This window comes from Mauremys mutica, chromosome 3, assembly GCF_020497125.1.
Source record: "Mauremys mutica isolate MM-2020 ecotype Southern chromosome 3, ASM2049712v1, whole genome shotgun sequence".
Taxonomy (NCBI): Eukaryota; Metazoa; Chordata; order Testudines; family Geoemydidae; genus Mauremys; species Mauremys mutica.
In genome coordinates this window covers 30,598,586-30,617,634 of record NC_059074.1, presented here as the reverse complement: position 1 = coordinate 30,617,634, position 19,049 = coordinate 30,598,586, and the positions used below count along the sequence as shown (strand labels likewise).

General features: G+C 41.7%; 1 protein-coding gene across 5 annotated transcripts in view; it reads left to right on the top strand.

Annotated features, from left to right (window-relative positions):
• The window catches only part of GREB1 (growth regulating estrogen receptor binding 1), a 119,526-nt gene extending 103,467 nt beyond the window's left edge, over positions 1–16,059 (top strand). For all 5 annotated transcript variants that reach the window (XM_045008412.1, XM_045008408.1, XM_045008409.1 and 2 more), the window contains 7 exons: positions 979–1,183; positions 2,124–2,298; positions 6,296–6,514; positions 9,394–9,529; positions 10,095–10,295; positions 11,687–11,825; positions 14,201–16,059. In XM_045008412.1, coding sequence (XP_044864347.1) covers positions 979–1,183; positions 2,124–2,298; positions 6,296–6,514; positions 9,394–9,529; positions 10,095–10,295; positions 11,687–11,825; positions 14,201–14,364 — 1,239 coding nt within the window. In that variant the 3' untranslated portion in view covers positions 14,365–16,059. The remainder of the gene's footprint in view (positions 1–978; positions 1,184–2,123; positions 2,299–6,295; positions 6,515–9,393; positions 9,530–10,094; positions 10,296–11,686; positions 11,826–14,200) is intronic.
• The last annotated feature ends 2,990 nt before the right edge of the window (positions 16,060–19,049 follow it).

Genomic DNA, 19,049 nt, shown 5'->3' with positions numbered 1-19,049 from the left:
CCCTGCAAGCCCGGAACAATCTCTGCCTGATTCAATGAAGTATACTCTCTTTAGACTACTGGAGCAATTTGTGGAATAGTAGTAGCAGCCAAGATTTTATGGTGCAGAAGGTAAGCTTTCCACAAAAAAATTATTGATCCACACTCCATCCTTCACTTTTGGCAGCTTATGCCTAGATAGGTAGGAGCATAATATACATCTGCTAGACTGCAGTCAAACTTGAAGTTACACAATGCCTTTTATCTGAGAGAGAGTTGTGTTTTTCAGCTGATGAGAATACAAAATTATCCCAATTTACTGTGTGCCACCAGAAGCACCTTCAATTTACTAGTGGTTACTTCAATGGAACTAGGTGTCAAGTCTCCATAGAATCTGCTCCCATCCCTGCCTCTGATCTGCCATGAGACCTTTGGCAAATCACTTAATTTCTCTGTGGTTTTTTCATCTGTAAAAATTGTAGAATACTTACCTACTTCATAGGGTGTGCTGCTGTAAGATTTAATGCATGTTTGCAAAGCACTATGAGATCATTGGATGTTGGTCACTATAGCTGTGTAAAGTTTTATCATCTTAGTCTTTTTCTCGTTATTCTTTCACTTCTCTTAATGTTTGGTTGCTTTTTATTCTTCTATTATTTACTTCTTTACTTCCTCAGAGCCTGTCAAACCACTGAGGATCCTATATCCCTGGTAGATCAAGATTTAGCAATCCCATCTGGGGCTATATGTATCTATCCCTCTCTTACCAGCCAATCAAGTGATCAAGACCCTTTTCTTTGTCACTTGATAGAAGTTCTCTTCCAACTCTTATAAAAATTCTAATTTCTCTTTTAATTAGATATTAGGCCAGTTTCTCATCTGGTGTAAATCAGCATAGCTCGTTGATGACTTACACCACCTGAGGATTTGGCCTTCTTTGTTTAAATAATATTCAGCATAATACAGAGACTCATCCTTCATTTTTGTATTTACTTTACAGAGTCAGGATTACATAAAAAGCCCCACTTTTACTCCCACAACTGGGCGTCATGAACATGGACTTTTCAACCTGTATCATGCAATGGATGGTGCCAGCCATTTGCATGTTCTAGTTGTCAAAGAGTATGAAATGGCCATATATAAAAAATACTGGCCGAACCACATCATGCTAGTGCTGCCGAGTATTTTCAACAGTGCTGGAGTAGGTAGGTATTAGGGGAAAAAAAGAAGGTAAAACACATGTGTTATTGTACAGACACCCTCACCGAGAGGTTTGTAATAAGTGATCTCTTGCAACACAGTATATCTCACCATATATACTGTGCTTCAGAAACCACACCCTCCTTCTTTACTGTGATAGGCGATGAAGTGTATTGTACCCCAAGAAAATACAAAATCAATTAACACCTGATAAGTCATTCATACTTAACCCTATAATGCTAACATTAGTGAAAAAGGCATGTGACTCTGGGGCATTTTCTCCCAGGTGCAACATGCAGCAGAGGATCCTTGGTCACAGGACATTTGTCAGTGGGGGGAACTGCAGCATCTCAAGGCAGTGGAACTTGAGCAGGGCTCATAGCTGACTAGCATAGCCTTAAATGAGTTTGGTGCTGGCCAGGGATAGGGAGTGGCTATGGTGCCTAATAATGCACTGATCCTGTGCATTTCTTAGGTAGCGTCTGCCAGAAGGGTTTTTATGGCGCACCCAGAGTCTGCTCTGGTGGGACCCCCAAGGTGGACAGACAGAGGGGATTATGGCTTTCATCACTTAGGTGGGTCCATCGCAGTGTTCTGGTGCCAGGAGGTATCAGTGGAGGTAAATCTGTCCCTCGCAGTTTAAAGGCATCACATAAATTCCCACCACAAAAATCAAACTCATCTTATTAGTTTCCTCAGTGGTGTCCCATGTGGCCTTAGCAGCCTGACACAACACCCACACCTGTCAACTCAGTTGCATTTGGTAGGGGATGGTGACAGATTGGCTCTGGAGTCCTTTAATCACCAACCTTCAGAGTGAGCAAGCCACACTGTGCTCCATGAACTTTTGAAAGGTTGGCACTTATCAACAAACAACTCCTGCCCCTGCCACCGCCACCTCCCATCCCAGAATTTTCCTCTTGTTTATGGTGTCTTTGGTTTCAGGTGCTGCACACTTTCTAATAAAAGAGCTGTCTTATCATAATCTGGAACTAGAACGAAATCGGCAAGAAGAACTGGGGATTAAACCCCAGGATATCTGGCCTTTCATTGTCATTTCGGATGATTCCTGTGTTATGTGGAATGCGGTAGAAATCGATTGTTCGGGAGACAGAAAGAGGTAAATACCATAATTAAGGAACATGATTTTTTTCAGCTGACCACTTTAAACTCTGAGCACAACTTGTTGAAATGACATCCTGGAAACAGCAAGGCTTTTACTCTGTGTAACAAGTAGGGTATAATATTTGCCTGGCGACAGAGACATATTTCTTGATATATTTGTCTGCATGTAGATTAGTGCCCAGTCTACAGCTTCAGCCATACAGCTCGGCACTTCAGTTCCGGCTGGAGTGACTCATGCTTTTGGCTCTGCAGTTCTGTGGTTCAGTCCCAGCTGTGTTGGCCAAGAGGGGTGGCCGTCACATGTACAGTTGATCCGGATACAGCGGTGCAATGAGGACAAGCACACATGGATGGATTTTAAGCGGCAGGCCAGAACTTTTATTTAGCTTTACTACAGGGGAGGGGCCCTACCTGCCGATCATCCATGCTCACCTATACCAGGCATTAGGTGGTTCCAGTGCAGGGGTTACAGGGCTCCTACCATAAAACCCATCACTGAGGCTAGGCTCTCCTCAACTACCCCCTCCCAGGACTCAGCTCTCTCTGATTCCTACCCCCTCATCCACCCATGAGGGGAACAGGGGACGCAGAAGGGTGGAGATGTCAGGCCTGCGCCCACAAGGGTTACATGATCTCCCTCTACCCCATGAGCCCATGGCCCATCAGGAAAATCCAAGGTCTTTTATCTCTGGGAACCGTGCGCTATATCCTTTTAACCACACTGGAAACTGGTCACAAGTTGAGACAAATTAACAATGCAACCAATTACCTCAGTTAGGGACTAAGCACATTCCTACTTAATAGGACTGTTGATTAATTGCAGTTAACTCACGTGATTAACTCAAAAAAGATAATTGCAATTAATTGCAGTTTTAATCACATTGTTAAACAATAGAATACCAATTGAAATTTATTAAATATTTTGGATGTTTTTCTACATGTTCATATATATTGTATTCTGTGTTGTAATTGAAATCAAAGTGTATATTTTTATTACAAATATTTGCACTGTAAAAATGAAATAGTATTTTTCAATTCACCTCATAGAAGTGCTGTAGTGCAATCCCTGTCATGAAAGTGCAACTTACAAATGTAGATTTTTTTGTTACATAACTGCACACAAAAGCAAAACAATGTAAAACTTCAGCACCTACAAGTCCACTCAGTCCTACGTCTTGTTCACCAATCGCTCAGACTTGTTTAATGCTGCCCTCTTCTTAATTACAGTGTCACCAGAAAGTGAGAACAGGCATTTGCATTGCACTTTTGTAGCCAGAATTGCAAGATATTTAGGTGCCAGATATGCTAAACATTTGTATGCCCCTTCATGCTTCGGCCACAATTTCATGCTGATGACGCTTGTTAAAAAAATAATGTGTTAATTAAATTTGTGACTGAACTCCTTGGGGGAGAATTGTGTGTCCCCTGCTCTGTTTTACCCGCATTCTGCCATATATTTCATGTTATAGCAGTCTTGGATGATGACTCAGCACATGTTCATTTTAAGAACACTTTCACTGCAGATTTGACAAAATACAAAGAAGGTTTCAATGTGAGATTTCTGAAGTTAGCACTCGACCCAAAGTTTAAGAATCTGAAGTGCCTTCCTGAATCTAAGAGGGATGAGGTGAAGAGCATGATTTCAGAAGTCTTAAAAGAGCAACACTCCATTATGGAAACTACAGAACCTGAACTATCAAAAAAGAAAATCAACCTGCTGCTGGTGGCATCTGACTCAGATGATGAAAGTGAACATGCATCAGTCCATACTGCTTTGGATTGTTATCGAGCCGAACCCATCATCAGCATGAATGCATGTCCTCTGGAATGGTGGTTGAAGCATGAAGGGACATATGAATTTGTAGCGCATCTGGCATATAAATATCTTGCAACACCGGCTAGAACAGTGCCATGAGAATGCCTGTTCTCACTTTCAGATGACATTGTAAGCAAAAATGGGAGCATTATCTCCTGCAAATGTAAACAAACCTGTTTGCCTGAGTGATTGGCTGAACAAGAAGTATGACTGAGGGGACTGCAGGCTCTAAAATTTTACATTGTTTTATTTTTGAATGCAGTTTTTTTTGGTACATAATTCTACATTTGTAAGTTCAACTTTCATGATAAAGAGACTGCACTACAGTACTTGTTTTAGGTGAATTGAAAAATACTATTTCTTTTGTTTTTTTACACTGCAGATACTTGTAATCAAAAATAAATATAAAGTGAGCACTTTACACTTTGGATTCTGTGTTGTAATTGAAATCAGTATATTTGATAATGTAGAAAACATCCAAAAATATTTAAATAAATGGTATTCTATTCTTGTTTAATAGTGCGATTAATCGCACCATTAATTTTTTTAATAGCGTGACAGCCCTACTACTTAACCTACTGTGTCTCAAAGATGCTGAGAAGGTGAAGAACTCCCTTGTCCTCTGCCAATTAGCCCTATGAGAGAAAAAATCCTCTCTGACCCCCAATGGCCAAACGGCTAGATCAAGGGTGGGCAAACTTTTTGGCCTGAGGTTTCCAGAACTGTATGGAGGGCCGGTTACGGGAGGCTGTGCCTCCCCAAACAGCCAGGCGTGGCCTGGCCCCACCGCCTATCTAACTCCCCCTGCTTCTTGCCCCCTGACGGTGCCCCCTGGGACTCCTGCTCCATCCACACCCCCGCCCCCTGACCACCACCCTGAACTCCTCTGCCCTCTATCCAGCACCCCCTGCTCCCTGCCCCCTTACTGCGCTGCCTGGAGCACCGGTGGCTGGCGGCGCTACAGCCACACCGCCCAGAGCACCAGGACAGGCAGCCGTGCTGCCCAGCTGGAGCCAGCCACGCCACCGCGCAGCACAGAGCACCGGGTCAGGCCGCGGCTCTGCAGCTGTGCTGCCCCAGGCGCTCGCAGCCCAGCCGCCCAGAGCATTGCACCAGCGGCGGGGTGAGCTGAGGCTGCGAGGGAAGGGGAAAAATGGGGGAGGGGCCGGGGGCTAGCCTCCTGGGCCAGGAGCTCAGGCTAGGCAGGAGGGTCCCGCGGGCCAGATGTGGCCCGTGGGCCATAGTTTGCCCATCTTTGGGCTAGATCCACAGCATCTGCTGGCTGGATTCCCATTCCTAGTTCTGTGGGTAGGGTGGAACAGAACCAAAAGAGACTTCACATGGTGCTGGAGCTGGGGGATGTAGGCCACACAGCATCTTCCCCCCCGACTGATCAGGGGGTGCCAGAGACAACCACGGGGGAGGAGGTACCTAGTGTGTCTTGCTGCCGGGTCTGTCCCATTTGCTGCTACCCCCATCAAGTTCACTCAGCAGTTGAGGCACATGGGTGGCATTCTGGGTAAGATTTTTGAAGGAACTAAGGGAGTTAATGGAAATTCAGGGGGAGTTGGCCACCTACAGTACCTCTCTTTGGCTCCTTTGATAGTCCCAGCCTATGTGATTTCTACTTTATTTCAGTTTGCAAATGATAAAACAAGTCTCTTAGCTTTTTAAAACAGTACTTGATTGGGCCAGTTTTATTTATTACCAGAGCTGTGCTAAATTCAGCAGCTTTGCTGTGCAGGGATTTGGAGAAATCTTTTTTTTCTGTTTCAATTTGTATGTTTGATTTTATGTCAAATCCCAAAACAAAAGCAAGGCTCAGTCAAAAGTGAAAAGTTCCATGTGGTTTTGTAATGGGCTAGTGGTAAACATATCTTCCCAGGATCACTTGGAGCAAGAGTCAGGTTAACGTCAAACATTTACAAACCTTAATGAACATATTGAGAAATCCAGGCTGAGTTTCAAACCTATAATGTCAGCCCAAGCTAAATGAGCTTTAGGTAGTTTCAGATTGTGATTAGAACTGCAAATGAGGCAGTAGGTCTAGCATCACTGCTGCCTGTTTAATATGCTCATATTTATAACTATTGTAAGATCCTGCTCATATGAACTGGATGCTGATTATTTTTTGTACACTTTGAATCTGAAACATTTTTTTTCCAACCTATTGTAGTGAATATACATGGACTGAAAGGAACGTTTCCTTGAAGCAAATTCTGCAACACATTGAAGCAACCCCTAATGTCACTCACTACGCCTTGATTGGGATGAGGAAATGGTCTAGTAAAACAAATAGTGGTGAGATCAGGGAACCATTCTCCTGTTGCCATGTACATGACTTCATCATGCTGAATGTGGATCTGACTCAGAATGTCCAGTATAACCAGAACAGGTGAGTGAATCCATAGGCGCCTCCAGTGTAGAGCAAGGACCAAATCATGCAGCATTCACTCCCACTAAGCTCTCACTTACTCGAGCTGGATTTCTCAGGAGACTGCTAATAGAATAGAGAGAAATTTTACATCTAAGTTGCTGGTTCCAATCCAGCCCAGGTAAGAAGTGGCTAAAAAAAGACTGTTATCTCTCTCTACGTAAGCTAGGCATACTCTTTAATTAAATACAATAACTTTAATTGGTTGAGAACAATAATAAGAAAGAAAAACAACAAAAACAAATCCCTCTAACATTGATGGGGGGCCTTTAGGGAGAAGCTGCATCCAGCCCACTCCATTTTTGGGTTCAATCTCCAACCCACCTTCTGCTACCCATTTTTTTAACCTGAGCCACACAGAATGTTCCAGACCTTAAAGGTGCCAAGTGTAGTCACTGTGGTTCTTAAAGCTCCATTCACTATAGATACCACTTGACAGCTGTTCATTATCCCATGTGAAATAGTGAACTCGGTTCCTAGGGGACAAGTGTTCACATCACAAAAACCACCACCGCATTTGCCACTAATTGTCAGAGGGGCACAGGGCTGAATAGGATAAGAGACTGTCACCTCTAGAAGTGATCTTTCTAAATCTAGATTGAGGCATATTTGTGGGGAAGCATCTCTGCTTTAACTATTCTATGGATAAACAGGTGACTTAAATCTTTAAGTCTGTCACTGGCACTTTTCAAGAGCACTAAAAACATAGCCACATGTATCTCCTGTATACAGCTGTGTTCTCAGGCTGTTTAGTCTGTGGGGGCATAGTACATTTTCAGACAGTATTACCATTTGAGGCCATTTTTTAATAGAAAGCTGAGTGCTAATCTAAGAAAACAATAATCATAGAACTGAATAAATGTAGAGCTGGAAGGGACCTCAATAAGTCATCTGGCCCCGCCCCACCCCCACCCCCACCCCCACCCCCCAGTGAGACAGGAACAAGTAAACCTAGCTCATCCCTGATAGGGGTTCTTAAAAACCTCCAGTGATGGGAATTCCACAACCGCCCTTGGAAGCCTATTTCAGAGCTTAACTACTCTTTTATAGTTAGAACATTTTCCCTGATATCTAACCTAAATCTCCCTTGCTGCTGATTAAGCCCATTACTTCTTGTCCTATCTTCAGTGGACATGGAGAATAATTGGTCACTGTCCTCTTTATAACAGCCCTTAACATATTTGAAGATTGTTATCAGGTCTCCCCTCAGTCTTTGTTTCTCAAGACTAAACATGCCTAGTGTTTTTAACCTTTCCACACAGGTCAGCTTCTCTAAACAATTTATCATTTGTTGCTTTCCTCTGGACTTTCTCCAGTTTATCCACATCTTTCCTTAAGTGTAGGGCCCAGAATTGGACACAGTACTCCGAGGCCTTACCAGTGCTGAGTAGAGTGGGATAATTATCTCCATTGTCTTCCATAAGACACTTCTGTTAATACACCCAAAATGATATTAGCACCTGCATCACATTGTTGGTTCATATTCAATTTATGACCATCAGATCCTTTTTGACAGTATTACAACCTAGCTGGTTTTTCCCCATTTTGTAGCTGTGCATTTGATTTTTTCCTTCCTAAATGTTAGTACTTTCATGCTTGTCTTTATTGAAATTTATCTTGTTGATTTCAGGCCAATTCTCTAATTTGTCAAGGTTGTTTTTAATTCTAATCCTGTCTTTCAAAGTGCTTTCAACCTCCCTCAGCTTGATGTCATCTGCTCTCCATTATCTAAGTCGTTAATTAAAATGTTGAATAGTACCGGACCCACCAATGCAATAAAACAAAGTAATATTAATGCATAGAGTGATGCAAAAATGTCAAGAATAAGGTTTTATGCCAGTTTACACTAGCAATACTTAACCTGTGGGTGTTTAATCACTGGTGACTGCACGGTAGTTCTGTGAAGGCTTGCGCAATATTGTGTGACATTCCACGGATGAATTGGTGGTGAGAAAACATGGCATTTTGAATCAAAAAGAGACACAGTCAACCAGAGATAGCAAAGACACATGTGAGTATCAATCAGCAGAGTATCTGTCAACAGAGCCATAATTTTAAAAACTGATAGCTTTAAATGGCAGATTACTCACTGAGCCCTAAATAGAACCAGTCTTCCTGTAATCTTTATTTTGCTGTTTTGGTGAATGTAGTAACTCTGTTTTACAAAATGATTGTTACATAGGGATTTTCTGACTTCTGAGAAGAGATGTGTGAATCCAAAAGCACAGATCCAAATCCTGGATCAGATTCTCATGCTTCTAAAAGTCATTCCAGTTCTCTTGCAGAACATGTATATTTACAATTGGGAATAGAATCCAGATTACCCAAAGATGAGGGTACATGGGTGTGGCCCATTTTAGAAGCTTGAGGTGCTAACTCTGGTCTGAATTCAGACCAGGATTGATAGTTTCCATTCGGTTTTATCTCTAATTTGAAATGGGCCAAATCCAACACAATGAAATCTTAAAACATGAATGAATTTGGCCCATATTGCTTAATTGTGGCTCTTTGCAATGCTGTTGGATGAAGAAGTGATTCTGTGGCTTTTAAATGCTTGATCTCATTGATGTAGACCGATAGCATTTCTACAGAGGGATGTTGAAAATTTCAACAGTTACATGCTCCTTGTTACAGAGGAGAAATATATGGTCAGAGACCTGTATCTCCATGTGTCTCATCTAGGGCCTAATCCATGTCCTTTGAAGTCAGCGGAAACCTTTATATTGCACTTATTTGTGGTGGGATCATACTCCTTTCTACTTGTACAATCTGCCTCACTGTCTGCTAATGTTCAGTAACAAGCAATGTTTATTAATAGCTGTGGTTTCCGCTCCTGCTAGATTTATGTGCGATGATGTTGATTTCAACCTGCGTGCCCACAGTGCCGGTCTTCTGATCTGTCGGTTCAATCGCTTCAGTGTCATGAAGAAGCAAATTGCAGTAGGAGGACACAGGTCCTTCCACATTAAGTCTAAGGTAAAAGTTGATATTTATCTTTCATTCTTGTTAGTTATTTGTTTGTGCTGTCTTTAACCTTTAATGTAGAGAGTGAAGTTTGTTAGTGTACATTCTATTGCCAGAGATGGGACATGTGTGCCATTAGATTTTTTTTTTTTTTAACATGTAACTCCTGGAACCCACAATTCCCACGGCATAAATGTACCCTGACCACTTCCTGTGTCATCTTCCTGTGTAATGTCTTAAACCACATACTTTTTTATTCAAACAAGAAAGACTTTCACTGTGAATTTGATGTAGAACTGTTGTAAAGTATTACTTAATAACTCCTCCTTACACCATTTCATGTTCAGGAAGAACTTTTGGAGTCAAAGCAGAATCCAAAATGCTATTTAACTATAAACTCCAATTTTCCATGCATATCTGAAACCGTTGGGTAATAGGAGTTTTGAATAACCTGTTTTTGGTTGCTATATGCATTTTGGATTTTTGGGACAGAGATGCATTTTGTACAACCCCAAATTCAGCTGATTGGGGTTTGGCTGATCAGGATTTATCAATATCACAATGTTTTTCCATGTAGGTTTCTGAAACTCCAGTCTCAACCGCACCTGCTCAGTATATCTGTGCTCCTGACAGCAAGCACACCTTCTTGGCAGCACCTGCTCAGCTGCTGCTTGAAAAATATCTCCAGTACCACAGCCATCGCTTCTTTCCTCTTTCACTGAAGAATTATAGCCATCCAGTGCTATCTGTGGACTGTTACCTTAACTTAGGACCACAGGTACTGAACAAAATGATCTTCAAGTAGCTCTGCAGTTTAGGCCAGCCCATATTTAACCCAAGTGTTGTACTAGTTCTCTGATATATTCCTTTGGGATTTTTACATGGCTTCTGAACTGTATAATATAGATTGTTGTGATATTTAAAAAATCAATTTGTAAGTTACAAAAAAGAAAGTGAATGATTAGAAGCTATGAATGACTATGCACACTAAAAATAAAGTACACAGAGAACAATCCTACAGTTGCAGTAAGGAATAGTTATAGTAATTTAGACTGTGCTTTCTATTCAGGTCTCAGTTATCAGTGCCTCCAAAAATTTTTTCCGTAAGTGTTTCCTCAACTTCATATAATAACTTGGCCATTTATATAGCTCTTTCCTCCTACAAAGCATTTTACAAACATTGACCAGTCCTCAGAACATCCCTGTAAGCTACTGTGCACATTTTGTTAGCTCTAATTTATTAATGGGGAAACTGAAGCCAAGAAGTGAATGCTCCACACAAGAGCTCAGATTAGAACTGAGGAGTTCCTGGCTCCCAGTCTTGTGCTCGGACTCAAATGCAAATCAAGTATGAATGATGCTAGCAGGTTTTTTGGTAGTGTTTTGATTTGTTTGTTTTTGCCTTCCCATCCAACTGGAAAACTACATAAAGTTAAAACTTGGTAGACCTGCCAATTTGTCTTCCTCCCTGAGTCAGCTGTGTAACAGACTTCACAACTCGCTCTACCCCCAAATGCTCTAAGTCCTTAAAGTTCCTTTCTGGCTGACTTCTGATAAGCTGAAGTACTATGGACACAAAGTCCTATGTGGAAAATTTCTTTATTGGGGGAGAGCAACAAACCTTTAAACAGCTCAGTGAATCTCCAAGGTTCTTAACCGGCCTGAGAAGTCTGAGTGAGCAGAGAGTTTTGGAAAGTGAAAATCTTCCAGTCTGTAGGGAAGACCTTAGGACCCAATCCTGTATACACTTATGGACATTCATAACTTTACTCACATAAGTGGTTCCATTGACACGAGTAAAATTATGAACCTCCATAAGTGTTTGCTGTATTGGACCATACAGCTGTGTGTGTGTGTGTGTGTGTGTGTGTGTACAAATGTGCAAGGCATGTCTCAGATTTGTTTTTAAGGGGTTGTTGAGGCATGTAAATCCTACCAGGTTTACCTAGCTCTTTATAGAGCACTTTTTTTTTCAGAGGAGAGATTTTTATTTGGGAGCAGTAGGGATGCTCACAAATGGTTGATCACAAAGACCATTCCTATAATTAGGAAGGATTGCTAAACTTTAAACTGGTGCAGACATTCACACCTCTGTGCAAACCCCTAAGAAGCAACACTACTTTGAAGTCTGAGGAAAATTAATTTCTGATTCCTCTTTCCTCCAATCAGATTGCAGTTTGCTACGTGAGTTCCCGACCTCATTCTCTGAACATCAGTTGCTCTGGTTTGATGTTTAGTGGACTCCTGCTTTACCTCTGTGACTCCTTCGTTGTAGCTAGCTTTTTGAAAAAGTTTCACTTCCTGAAAGGTGAGCTGCAGAATTAGTACAAATTGCAGTGTCTGTCTGGTTTGGGGTTGCCAAATCCACTGTTGGGCAGAAACTAAATAATGTTTTGCCTTTGTACATCATCCAGGTCCATCTCTCCCCATTTGGGATCACACCAATCCAGCACTACAGCAGATTAATACCTACATCCTCATACATGTATTATCAGTTCTATAGATTTTTGAAATTAGTCAGGCACTGGTGCGTACATACCATTGAGTTGCCTAATGTATACTCATAAATACTCAGTGCACGTTTGCAGATTGGGTATTTGTGTGTATGCAATAGGCAGTTGTGCCCCTCTAATTTTCAAAATCTTACCCATAAGATTCTACTCAGTAGATCTTGGGGGGAAAAGGATGGGTTGTTTAGAATTAATAACAAATAATAACCAAATGAATCAATTTAGTCTTCAAGGTTCCAGACTGATGGCACTAGAGACTGATGTCCTCTAGCTACAAACAAGCAATTGTATTGCCAGAATCTCCCATGCTACGCTGCCACTGTGTTGTAGGCCTTATCTACTCTGGGGATTTGTCCCAGTTGCAGCCATCAGTGGCCTGGCGCAGCTGCATTGTTGCTGATCTGTAGACGGGCAAAGCTGTTATGAACTACCATTTAGATCAGTACAGTGCAGCTTAACTCCATTTCAAGCAGGGGTATGCTAGACTGATAGAAGTGATGGAGTATAGTGGTTTCGCCACTGAAATGGTGGTTGGCTACTGAAGACTGAATTCTGCAGCGTGGACAAGGCCTTAATCTTGACCTGGAGGAACAGGTCTAGAGATGGAAACTTTAGGAGTGAAGGTTAGTTAAGTTTCTATCTCCAGCCCTTCTGGCAGGAAGATCCAATGTTCACAGAATCAGAGGGCTCTGTCCCCTTTCTCCCTTAAGTGATAGATAACTAAGGGGTTCACTCTCCTTCATTTTATAATCCAGTAAAACTTTGAAATGTATCATTCTGAAGAGTATCCCCCGATAAAGTTCTTCTCCCCTGCTGTTTGACCTTTCCTGCTGACATCCCTTCCCTCTGTTGGCTTGTGTGTAAATATAACTTTCATTGTCTCTGCCCTCACCTTGCTCAATTGACACTGGAGACACACACAAAACAACATTCCTTTGTCTAGGACATTTCTTTTATCATGTCTGCCCCAAAAATATATTCTAGAATGTATGTCCAGCACACATACATAACTGTTTACACACCATCTGCACATAGGTAATGACCGGCGTTTCAGTAGCTTTCGTTTGAGATCCTACTCAATATACTTCTATAGTACAGTAATATTTTATAGATTCTATTGATAGTTACTTATTCTTTGGGGTTTAGACCTTTTCCCCCCAGGGTATCTGAACTCTGATTGTCCATGATTGCTTATTTAGGATTTTGGCCTCAAATGGCACATATTGATATAGGTCTAGATTCTTCCAGCCTTACACTGAGTAACGTAGTCCACAGTTCAGCAAAGAACTTAAGCTCGTGCTTAGTTTTAATTTTAAGTACATTCTTAAGTCCATTCCTGCTCAACATAGAATTTAAGCACATGCTTAAGTATCCAGCCTCCTCAATCTCTTTTAAAATTTAGGTGCTTTGCTGAATTAGGACCCTGTAGTCCTACTGCAATCAGTAAGGTACTTCTTAGTGTGAATAAGGATATCAAAATCTGGCCCATGGAACTGTCACAAATGTAAAGGCTTGTCTTCACTATGGGGGTAAGTCGACCTAAGTTACGCTACTCCAGCTACGGAAATAACATAGCTGGTGTTGATGTAGCTTAGGTCGACTAATCCCAGTGTCTTCACTGCACTGTGTCGATGGAGATGCTCTTCAGTCGACTTCCCTTACTCTTCTCAGAGAGCTGGAGTACCAGGGTTGACCAGAGAACGCTCTGCCATTGATTTAGCAGGTCTTCACTAGACCCACTAAATCAATCCCTGCTACATCGATTGCAGCAGCGTTGCTCTCCCTGCAGTGAAGACCAGCCCTAAGGCTTGATCGTGATCTATCTGAAGTACTAGATGGATCTCATTATCATAATGTCTAAGCACTTTACAATCTTTAATGTATTTATCCTCACAACATCTCTGTGAGGTACAGAAGTATTGTTATCACCATCTTAAAGATGGGGAACTGAGAGGCCAAATAAATTGCCTGAGATCACACAGGAAGTCTCTGATAGAGCAAGGAATTGAACCTGGGTTTCCCAAGTCCTAGACTAGCACCCCTAAGCACTGAACCATCCTTCCTCTCTCTTCCAGGTGTAGAACTCCCACTGAAGACAATTGAGAGGACCACGTTGATGATTTAGAGAATAAAACAAAACACTCATACTTATTTGTTTTAACCATTCATGTAGGTGCCACCTTGTGTGTTATTTGCCAAGACCGCAATTCTCTTCGCCAGACTGTTGTCCGGCTGGAACTAGAAGATGAATGGCAGTTCCGACTGAGGGACGAATTCCAAACTGCCAACGCTAAAGAGGACAGACCACTTTTCTTTCTGACTGGACGACATATTTGATAGAAAATGAGCAGGCTTCCTGAACTGGCTGATGAGAAGGGGTAGTACAAGAGGCTGAGTTCTCACCGGTCCAAAAAAAAAAAAGGCATTTGTGCATTTGAGAGGCTCTGTGCACTGAAACATTCCAGCATGTTTCCTGAGTAGCCATCAGCTGAGCAATTTTGAAATATTTTTATTAAAATTATATTTAATCAACTAATGTATGTTTATATTGCCAAGCATTGGAAGTGACTCTTCTAATTTAATTACCCAGTAGAAGTAATTTCTGATACCTGGGAAAGAGGTACCGACTTACTACTTCACATGGTGGAAACATTTCTGGATAAGAAGAGAGATCACATTTCTTCTGTCAAAACAGAGAGCACACAAAATGTTTCAAGATTAAGATGTTTAGAAACAGTTTTGTACAATTAGGGAATGTAAATTTAGAGAAATAGGGAATGTACATTTAGAAGTAGACTGTTCTTTTTCAGTCTTATTTATCTAGAAGTCAGCACAAGACATCAGACCAAATTTTGGATTTTACAGGAAATTTTACATTCTGGAATCCATTGCTACTGATTGATACAGAAAGGCTTTTATACCTAGAGGTGTAAAATATATTTTTTATGTAATGGGAACCGGTTGCAACCATAAGTATGGTGTGAGTGTCACACTGAATAATTTTATCATATAGGATTTTGGAAAGGGAGGTGTAATTAAGGTGCCTGTGTTTGGTTGGTCAGGAAAGAGCACTTTGAAAGTAGACTTACGAAAGAAGGAGATGTGGACATTTATTCCAGAACACTTCAATATCTGGGACAAAGTCCCAAAGAGATTAAGGGGAAGATTAACAGCAACCAAACTTTGAGATAAATAATTTTGAGCTAAATGAACTGGTGCTTCCAGTTACAGATGAATTTGTTGCACTGGCTTAAGACTTCAAATCTGGCCACAAGGCAATTCAGACAGGAGATGCATATAGCACTGAAATCCAATTTCAGAATACCCTCCCAGAATGCTTTTTTGCTAACGCACTTCAAAAGAGCCGGGCAGTCAGGTGGCCTCTTTGCTGAGTATATGTAGAAATCTAAGAGGATGTTTAGAAAATGCATCATGCAGTATAGTATTTTGCACCCTGGACTGTTAAAATGTAGAGTGCATGCTGAAAACACCTGGTTATATTTATAGACATACTCCCCAAAGCTGCAATTCCAGAACTTCATGTTTATCCTTATGGAGACAGTGACTCTGATCCTTGGTTTGGCCTAGGTGTAGGCATGAAAGGTGGCACAAAAATCACCAGAAAACCCTTTATAATATGTTAATCCTCTCTTGACTGGCTATGCCAACTGTAGGACCATTTTGTGCTGGTGGAGCAGCATTAAGTGGCTATAACACATATGAGGTATTGTAACTAAGACACTAATAACCTGTGCCAAAGAGCTGACTTAGATTTATTTTCAGGGAATAAAAATAAATTAAGTGATGGGGAGAGATTTAGGTTAATGTTTACACAGTTGTTTTTGGTAGAAAGTGATATACTTGTATATTTCATTGTGCTTCTTTTGGAGTAAGAACTTTCTTTTTAGTTTTGTTTTATTCTGTGTAAATAGTATCTCCTGTGCAGTTCCCTCCATTTGATTAGTTAATTTAAACTTTTTAAAGGGTTGTAATATTCAAGTCTTACTCATCCTTTATAAATAAAATATGTAATGCATGGACAGGTGTCTGGGTGATGTATGACCACTGTCAAAAGCTCACACTCACAGGGGAAAATTGCATTGGCAAAAGGAGCTAATAAGATTTAGGATTACCCTGCACGCATCAAGAGGAAATGATGTGCTGTTTAGCACCTACTACAAGCTTTCAACAGTTCAGGACTTTTGGGATAGATCCAGGACTATGGATGCAGGGAACTCATGACATACAAACATAAAACAAGCTTTGAAAACAGTTCAAAAATATGAATCAAAATCAACTTTCTGTAAATGCAATCTCTGTATCTTGGGTTTTTAGTCATAAAATCTATTTCACAAGTTTTTCAAACCTGCATTTTCTCCAAATGATTATATTAAATATGCAGTGATACCATGCATAATCTGAAAAGAGGCCATTAAGTACTAGCTATATTGGAATTAAAAAAAATTCAGCTCTGTGTTTTCATAAGGGCTTGCATTATATATTCGGTTTTCCTTGTTTAGTTGACCATTTGTTTGGCATTTGCTGCCATGAATATACGGGGCAGCATCTTTAAAACAGAGGTGGTAAAAGAAATGCAATAGTGTTTGGCAAATCCCTGAATGATCTTTCTTTCTTTCTTTCTTTCTTTCTTTCTTTCTTTCTTTCTTTCTTTCTTTCTTTCTTTCTAACAAATAAGAATTAGTTTAACCTACTGGTTAGTGTTTGTCACAGATCCCCCTCTGTGGGTTACAGTAGCAAATGGGTTGGCTGTAGACTCATTCACTCTCTAGCCCAATGCATAGTATTTAAACACAGTGGAACAGCTTCAGCTTGAGAAACTGAGACTACCCTAGTGGTTAGGGCAATCTCCTGGGCAGGAGACCCAAATTCAAATCGCTGCTCCACATTAGCCATTCTCCTACCCACTGCTGTTTCTTTTTCCATTCCTGTATCCTCTTTCCTGATTTTTCTCCCACTCAGTGTTAGAATCAGGGTGGGTGGTTACATGAGCACCTCTGCTGAGTTCCTAGTTTAAGGCTCTTTTAATCAGTTGTGCCAACCTCCATCCCAGAAGGCTGTTTTCCTCCCTACTCAGGTGGAAGCCATCCCACAAGAATTGTCCTCTGTCCATGAATGCCTCCCAGTGGTCCAACATCCCAAAGCCCTCCTTATAGCACCACTGCCTGAGCCATCTGTTGGTCATCATAATCTTGTCTCTCCTTCATTCTCCCCCTGTAGGGACAGGTAGAACCCACTAAAGATCATCTGAGTCTCCATTTCCTTAAGCATCTTCCCCAGCCTGGCATAGTCTCTCTTGATACATTCCAGTGAGAATCTAGCTGTATCATTTGTTCCGACATGAAGGACAATCAGTGGATTATTTCCTGCTCCCATTAGGATCCTCTTCAGCCTCAGATCCCCCATATCTTAGCTCTTCACCCTTCTGTTCACCAGATCAGCTCTGGTGACAGGCCTGTCTGTGCTTCTTAGTAGGGAGTCACCAATCACGCAGACCTGCCTCTTCTCCTGGTGTTGGTGTGATTTTCTGGCCTTCCTCCTGTTCTTTCTGGTTGCAAGTCCGCTAGTCTTTTGTTCTCCTTTACAGTCTCCTGAGAGTCATTCTGTATCCTCCTGGGGCTCTGAACTCTGGGTACCTCCACTGACTCCTCCCCTGTTCTTAAGGACTAGCTGTTCTTCTCTCGTGCCCTCCCACCTTCAGCTACTGCCTACTGTGCCCCTCCTTCATTTTCAGCAAACCTGTTCCTGAGCTCTTTGTGCTTCACTAGCCAGTCTTTTCCTCTGCCTGGTTCTCGTAGTCAGATGTGTCTACTGGCCACTTTCCTCACCCAGCAGTTTCCCCTCTGAGTTCTTCAGTCCAGCTTCCATCTGCGAGTCTTGACTTTTCCCTTCAGCTTCCTCCTCCCTTCCCTCCATGATTAGCTCAAATCCCCTTTGAAACTCAACGTGCCGTCTTTGGGTAGAGCCTGATGCTTCGGACTGTCCTTTGGAACATGAAGCTAAAGCTGGTGTAGACTGTAGCAATACTGTCTTGTATAGGCAGGCATTAGGTGTATGTTGAGCACCCCCATCCCTTTAACGTAGTGAGGGACGGATCACTGCACATATGGCCTGTGAGGCAGTGTGGTATGATGACCTAGGTTTTATTCCTGACTCTACCACTGATCTGTTTATCACTTTGAGCAAGTCACTTCACCCCATTTCCTCTTCCACCCTTTGTCTGTCTTATCGACTTAGGCCTGGTCTACACTACGAGTTTATTTTGAATTTAGCAGTGTTAAACTGAATTAATGCTGCACCCGTCCACATAATGAAGCCCTTTATTTTGATATAAAGGGCTCTTAATATCGATATCTGTACTGCTCCCCAACGAGGGGAGTAGCGCTGAAATCGGTATTGCCATTTCAGATAAGGGTTAGTGTGGCCGCAATTTGATGGTATTGGCCTCAGGGAGCTATCCCACAGTGCACCATTGTTACTGCTCTGGACAGCAATCTGAACTCGGATGCACTGGCCAGGTAGACAGGAAAAGCCCTGTGAACTTTTGTGTTGCATCGCAGGCGTACATGAACAAAGCTCAGCAATCAGTGTGATTGGCAGCAAAGTCATTTATTTCTCTCCAGCATGCTCTTATATACAATTAAGGCCAGGCAATCAAGCAATTGCTAATTGGTTAATAAGGTACACACAAGCACAGCTGTAACTTCATTGGATAATTGCCATTCTATACAACCTTCTAATTTATTATCCTGTTTACTGCCTGCTAGCAGATGAGAACTAGCCCGTCCTTGAGTCTGCATATCTAGCTTCCCACACTCTCACCAAAACAACCCCACACCTCCCCCCTTTTCTCATAATAAAAAAGGGAAGGCACAGCAAAACATTCCCAGCTCATAGCATCACATTACTACAATCTATTACACAGCAAAACTAAAAGCAAATCTAAACACCAGCTGCCTAACTAAACCGTAACAGAATCTTCCATGGTTCCCTAGCCTCCTACA